The sequence below is a fragment of the Montipora foliosa genome, chromosome 9 (assembly GCF_036669935.1).
Source record: "Montipora foliosa isolate CH-2021 chromosome 9, ASM3666993v2, whole genome shotgun sequence".
Lineage (NCBI taxonomy): Eukaryota > Metazoa > Cnidaria > Anthozoa > Scleractinia > Acroporidae > Montipora > Montipora foliosa.
This window is the reverse complement of record NC_090877.1, coordinates 31420682-31428181: the sequence shown is the minus strand read 5'-3', so window position 1 is coordinate 31428181 and position 7500 is coordinate 31420682. Positions and strand designations below refer to the sequence as shown.

The window sequence follows — 7500 nt, the reverse complement described above, 5'->3', positions numbered from 1 at the left end:
CTTTGACAGTGCGTTGATTGAAAAAGTGTTTAAGTGCTTGAAGACCTTCGCTATTGGGAATGACTGTATATAGAGATGGTATGTCCGTGGTGAAAATAAGTTTGTCTTGGCTGGAGAAATTGAAATCGCGGAAAATGTTTAGTGCGTGTGTACTGTTTTTAATGCATGATGGCAAAGATTTGACGATAGGCATCATAATCTGTTTAAGTAGCTAGAAATTAGTTCGGTGGGGCAACTACAGGCAGAAACGATAGGTTGTTAGGTTTGTGAATTTTAGGCAAGAAGTAAATGCACGAAGTTCTAGGGGTGTTGATGATGAGATTAATTGCAGTGTCCGGTAATTCTTGATTAACTACAAGATTCTGAATGGTGTCTTTGACAAGTTTTTGATTTGTGGAGGTGAGATCTTTCTGGATTTTGGCATAAAACGAGGTGTCAGAAAGTTGCCGCAAAGCTTCTTTTTGGTAAAGGTCCGACCGCCAAACAACCACCGCGCCGCCTCTGTCGGCCGATTTGACAACTATGTCATTGCGTTTACTAAGATTTTTAAGCGCTGCCCACTCTTCCCAGGAAAAGTTGGGAAATTTAGTGTTACGATGGAATTTAAGTTTGTGAATTTCGTGACGGCATTTTTTGGTGAAAAAATTTAAAGTGGCAAATTGTCCATTTAGACTGAACGCGGCGAAGGAATTTTTCAACATCTTGCTTAATAGAAAATTCGTTTGTGCGTTTGGTAATAGGGACAAAATTAAGGCCCTTTCTGAGAACAGATTTCTCTGAGTCAGTAAGTGGAAAGTTTTCATGAATTGTAACTACGGTATTATGCCTATGCAATGTAAAGGCCGTTTACACGACAGAAAAATTTGGTCCGGACCTGCCAAAAAAAGCGGTGCGGACCCATAACTTTTGTAAAGAAACACTGGAGTTTCTACAGGGCCATAGGCGCCTATGACCCTGCAGAAACTCCAGTGTTTCTTTACAAAAGTTATGGGTCCGTACCGCTTTTTTGACGGGCCCGGACCCAAATTTTTCTGTCGTGTAAACGGCCTTTACGTAGTGTCATTGGTAATTTGCGGACCTATTAATTGTTGGAGTTTTAGAGTGTTGGTTTGGTGTAAACGGTCAAACAGTCCAGAATTAAGTTCACGGATTTTAGCACGAATCGATTGTAATAAAACTACTGGACAGATTTTGGAAAGTGCGTATCGGCACTGAAGAATTTGTTTGTCAAGTACGTTACGTCTAATTTTGATCCGCATAATATGACGTGAAAAAGAATTTTGCGCCCATCGAATTTGGTGAAGGTATTGATTCGAGTGAGAGAATGTAGAAGCATGAAAGTTTGAGCGAAATCCTTTAGGAATGACTTTAGAATTGAGGCAACGGCCGATGAAATTGATGTGACTACAAAACCTAGTTTTGGCGAAACTAAGAGCGGCTAAACGGAAAGCTAAGATGCTGCTAAGTGCGGGAAAAGGAAAAGATAACTTACAACAATTTGATCGACAGTCAGCACTACAAACGTCACATCACCCTCACTTCCCATCCTCATAATCACGCAGTCAAAAGTATCATTCTTAATAATTTTAAATTACTCCAAAATGATCCCGAGACTGGTAGAATCTTTTCGCAACCTCCACTTACTTCATTCAAAAAACGTACGCAACTTTTTTAGTTAGAAGCGCTCTCAAAACTAACGAGCAACCCGGCACTTTAAAATGTGCGCGCTTACAATGCAAAACTTGTCTTTTCATTCTTAACACTAGCAAGATATCGGGACCTAAGCGATCTTTCACATGTACCCACACAAATGTCATTTATTGCATAACCTGTACGTTATGCAATAAAATATACATTGGCAAGACAGGTAGACGACTAGGCAAACGATTCCGCGAACATCTTCGCGATGTTTAAAAGAATGACAAGGATGCATCTAAGCCAGTCGCAGTCGCTCGTCATTTTAATGTCCCTAACCACTCCAAAAAACATATGGCTATCTGCGGCCTTTCCCTACATCTAGGTACGACGGAAAGCCGCAAGAATCTGGAACAAAAATTCATCTTCCAAATCGGCACCCTTAATCCTCACGGTATTAATGAACGCTTTTCATTCAACTAATGTATTCCTATTTTTCACGTTGCCATGTTACCACCAATAGCGTAGCTCCTACTCTACTATAAAAAACTACACATAACCCACAATTCCTCGATTCGCTCTGACTAAGGGCTAACGCTCGACACGTCAGCTTGTTTAGAATCTCTGTACGGTGGCCAATTTACATTATCAACTCTGTTGATAAACCAAATTTTTGTATACTACTTCCCCAGCGACGCAGCACCACAGTTTCTTTAGAAACTACCCCCTTCATTCATTTCGCTTCACAAGGTGTTAGGGGACTACTTCAGTGACTTTGGCAAATCTCTGTTTACAGTCCAATTGTCGCCCGAAATTGAGTCTGTGCACGCTTTATAGACTCTGGTCCCTTCCAAGATGAAAATTAAACGTAGGGCTGAAATTGATTTCTGAGTCAACACTGGCACAACATGTGACGTCCTTAAGTTGAGTGCTATCAACGGAACAAAATGTGTGAACAGAATCACACCAACCAATCAAGTCCTCAAGATGTACAATATTCCTCTACTCTCAAACCTCTTGGGAAGTGTAAGGTTTGACTGACTAAACCTGGGAATAAAAAGAAGTACAAAGTAACCTTCGCTGTTGTGCAAGATGAGCATGATACTTTGAAATGGAGAAATCACGATGACACTCGAGAAGCCTGTTTTCTCGTTTTCTTTTATTTCGAACTTCGCACATCGTGACAAACATCTGAAAAATTAAGCTTTTTCTGAATCCTGTTGGCGAAACGGCCAATGACATCTTTACAGTTAAAGGAGATGGTGCATTGACAGTTCTTGCTCCTAAACCCTTAAACAAAGCATTAAAACTAGATGTCATTTCCCAATGCCAGTTATTGAAGACATCTTACCTTTCACAAAAGTTGATTGCGAGGATGGTTATTGGCAGATAAAGCTTACAGAGGAGAGTTCTGTTCTGACGACCTTTGCCACACCCTTTGGCAGGTATAAATGGAATTGTATGCTCTTTGGGATTTCGCCCGTCAGTGAAATATTCCAACTGCACGTACATGAGGCGGTTGAAAGCCTTGCTGGTGTGTATCCAGTAGCGGATAACATCCTTGTGGCTGGAATTGGAGACACGATGCGGGAAGTGATAGCTTATCATGATGTGAAAATTAGAAGGTTATTGAAAAGGTGCCAAGAGAAAAACATTAAACTGAACAAACAGAAAATGGCCTTTAAGCAGACAGAAGTTCCCTATATTGGACATCTTTTTTAATTCTGACGGGGTGAAGGCAGAGCCGGCCAAGGTTGATGCAGTTCTTAGTATGGAGAGGCTGACTGATGTTTCAGGTGTTCAGGACATTATGGGTACTGTAGGCTACCTTGCAAAGTTCCTGCCCAGGCTGTCCGAAGTCTCAAGCCTCTCAGACAGCTTACCCAAAGGAATCCAGAATTCGTCTGGGACGAAATTCATGACAGAGCATTTAGTAGGATCAAGGAGATGGTGACAGCTCCACCACTGCTGAAGTACTATGAACGAGAGAAAGACCTGGTGATTCAGTGCGATGCCAGTGAAGGAGGTCTTGGAGCCGCTTTACTCCAAGATGACAGACTGCTAGCTTATGCAGACAGGGCCCTGACTCCAGCAGAACGAAATGACGCACAAATAGAGAAGAAACTTGTAGTGATTGTGTTTGCAACTAAAAGGTTTCACTAATTTGCCTATGGAAGATCAGTAACTGTTGAATCAGACTATAAACCCTTGGGGACAATCTTCAATAAGCCGTTGGTCTCTGCCCCGACGAGATTGCAGAAAATGATTTTAAAGCTGCAACAATATGATCTAGACCTGTGATACAAGAGAGGAAAAGAGTTGCACATTGCAGACACCCTGAGTCGACATTTTCCTAAGTTGTCAGAAACGTCTCAGAAGCTCGGAGAGCACATCTTGTTGGCCAGATCTAGTTTTGAAGAGGATCTTGAAGCAGAGCAAGACATCCAAGAAGTAAATCATCTGCTTGTGAGTGAGCACAGAAGCAGCGATGTTGTACGTGGAGACTAACAATGATGAAGTTTTGCAAGCTGTGAAAGCTGTTGTCCAATTCGGGTGGCCAGTGGACAAAAGAAAGCCTCCTCCAGCGGTGGTATTGTACTTTGATATCCGTAACGAGGTAGTAGTTCAGGATTGCTTTTTAGGGGTGACAGGCTTGTAGTGCCCAAGACGCTTCGAAAGCGCATGTTACAGTCTGCATTCCAGTCATCAAGGAATAGAATCAACGCTAAGAGATGCAAGAGAGACGATTTACTGGCCAAACATGAAAAGTGACGTTAAAGATTTTACATCCAAGTGCAAAACGTGTGCTGCATACATTACCAGGCAGCAGAAGGAGACCCTAGTTCGTCATGATCGGCCTTGGGCGAAAATTTCCACAGACCTGTTTGAGTTAGACCATAAAGATTACTTGGTGACTGTTGATTACTTCTCCGTTTTTTTTAAGTTAACTGGTTATATGATCTCAAAGATACCACTGTAATCAAGAAGCTGAAGGTGCATATGGCACGATATGGAATTCCAGAAGTATAATAGAACTTCAAAATGTCATTTTAAGAGCTGTTAGCGTTTAGGGAAAGTGACTCTGTTTCGGCATGACGTTTGAGAACATATTGCTTTTTTCTTATTTCATTTCTTTTCTTTTGTTTTCTCTGCGTGTGAAGGGAGGATGTTACGATTTGTGTTAATTGTAATGCGTTTTAGTTATAATATAGTTATAATATATGCAGTTGGCGTGTTATGTAAGTTCTTGTAAGTTTCGAATAAATTCGGCGATTCTTATTTGGTTTTGCTTGGGGTTGAGTTGTAGTTGAAATACAGTTCAATATATGATTCATCTCATGCATAATTTCGTTCATTGCTTCATTCATCACAGGAACACTTGAATCCACAAATGACCAGCTGCCAACGTTAGTGGTTTCATAGCTCAGTTGGTTAGAGTGTTGCACCGCTATCGCAAGGTCACTGGTTCAAACCCCATTGAAGTCCTGAATTTTTTAGGCTCTCTACGCAATTGCTAAAATTGCTTTCATCACTGGGAGGATTATAGTTTCACTTGATTTGATATCCACCGTTCAATATATGATTCATCTCGTATATAATTTCGCTCATTGGCTCTTTCATCATGGCCGACACACTTGAGTCCACGAATGACCAGCTCCCAACATCAGTGGCTTCATACCTCAGTTGGTTAGAGCGTCGTACCGGTATCGCGAGGTCACGGCGTTCAAACCCCGTTGAAGTCTTGAAATTTTTTGAGGCTTCTCTACGCAATTGCTAAAATTGCTTTCATCACTGGAAGGATTATAGGTTCACTTGATTTGATATCCACCGTTCAATATATGATTCATCTCTTATATAATTTCGCTCATTGGCTCTTTCATGATGACCGACACCCATGAGTCCACGAATGACCAGCTCCCAACATCAGTGGCTTCATACCTCAGTTGGTTAGAGCGTCGCACCGGTATCGCGAGGTCACGGCGTTCAAACCCCGTTGAAGTCTTGAAATTTTTTGAGGCTTCTCTACGCATTTGCTAAAATTGCGTTCATAACTGAGAGGATCATAGTTTCACTTGATATTCTTGTCATACGTTTTAAACATGATCTTCGCTCTATCTAGAAATTCATTACTCCTTGGAAGAGGTAGTGTCTTTAAAATGGCTGAAATAAAGGTGGTAATTCCTATCTACACCTTTCTTGAAGTGCCAGTTAGCGTAATCAAGATTAGGGCGTACTTGTGTACTATCATTTTGAATAATGGAGAATAGTTTGGAGGTCACGAACTTACGAGATTTCCAGGTAAAGTGATACAAATAAGTATTTCAAATACTAAAAACACTTGAACTTAGTTCATTTCTCAATAATAACAGTAATAAAAATTGTTATTATTGGATTGCTCACAGTGGCCTATTATAATAACCAGGTTAAGAAGAGTTCGAGTCCAAATCCACTTAGAACTCCATAACAAATAAAGCTCTAGCTTCATTAAAAAAAAACGAGTAATCAAGAATAATTGTAATTGATTTAATGAACTAAGAAAGAGACAATCTGGAATGGAAAATCGGAAGAAAAACAAAAATCTTGCTCATACCTAAACAAATCGAATTCTTGACTTTTCATTCATTCATTTGTTATTTTATTACATGTATACATGTATGTTACAAGGACTACTATAACGAGAAAGCAAAAAAGGGTATTAAAGTCGTTGAGGAAAGCCTAGAGGGAAGTATTGCAGTCATGTTTGCTGTTATATGCTGTCATTTGGTCAATTAACGCTCACTTGTAGTTGAAGCTACAAAACAACTTATTGGATAACAATACAAAACGAAAGCTCACTGCAACTAAGACAACAATGGATGAACAAAGCTATATGTAAGAAGAGTAGTACTGTAGTTTGTGTGTATAATGTAAATGTACTAGTAGATTTTAAGACTACCTGGGTCCAATAGATGGGAAACTCTAATTTTTTTTTTCAATTATTATCGTAACTGGCAACTTATTGTTTTTTTTTCTTCAACAGGAAGCAGCTCTCAGTGCTGAAATGACTGCAAAGGAAGGGCTAAGAGTTGCTATGGAGAAGAAAGAGAGACAATTTAAAAAAGAAATTGAAACTTTAGAATTTCAAATAAGTGATCTTCAAACCAGTCTACACAGAAACGAACAGCAAGGAAACAGAAGAGAGGATAACTTACGACAGGAAATAAGTGATGTGCAACAGGTTAAAAATAGAAGTTTCATAAATACCATTGATCTCAAGGTTATCTCCCTTCCGATACCTTTGTCAATAGCTGACGGTCTAATTTTGTTTGATTCCATTTGCTTGTCAAACATAGTAAAGCCGCTTAATAGAGACATGTATCTCAGGATGTTATACATTTATACAGCAACCCGATCTTGAAGCTATCTCAAAATGCTTTTTAACAGAGATTGCAAGAAGCCGAAGCTAGGAATCAGGAACTCACAGAGAGTGTGACACGTGGTGAGTAGCCTAGTTTGTAAGTGGCACTTACTGCCTTGTTCACCATGCCGTTGGTTGCTAATATGTGAGTATCTAGTTAACTGTTAATTTAATAAATAAAGAAATAAGTAAACTTTCCCCACCCATATCTCTACATGTTTTAAATTGGGTAAGAACTGGATAAAGACTTGTTCGTAATGTCACATGCTTGGTTCCTCGCTGCTTAGTACTATTCATAGAAGTTGATATCAGTGAGAAAATCACAAGGTAACAGGATTGGGAAAAAATGCCTCACGTATGTATTTCTGATTTTGTTTCATTTCTTCACTGTCCTCAACTGTGTGGAGGAACTGAAGACATGACAACTTTCATTTTTCTTTCCACAATTTTGACCTGTTCTTACCAGT

The 7500-nt window shown here is 39.8% G+C and overlaps 1 protein-coding gene across 2 annotated transcripts in view; it reads left to right on the top strand.

Annotated features, from left to right (window-relative positions):
* LOC137972046 (TATA element modulatory factor-like) overlaps positions 1–7500 on the top strand; it is a 52199-nt gene that overhangs the window by 23342 nt on the left and 21357 nt on the right. For both annotated transcript variants that reach the window (XM_068818852.1, XM_068818851.1), the window contains exons 13-14: positions 6656–6853; positions 7060–7114. In XM_068818852.1, coding sequence (XP_068674953.1) covers positions 6656–6853; positions 7060–7114 — 253 coding nt within the window. The remainder of the gene's footprint in view (positions 1–6655; positions 6854–7059; positions 7115–7500) is intronic.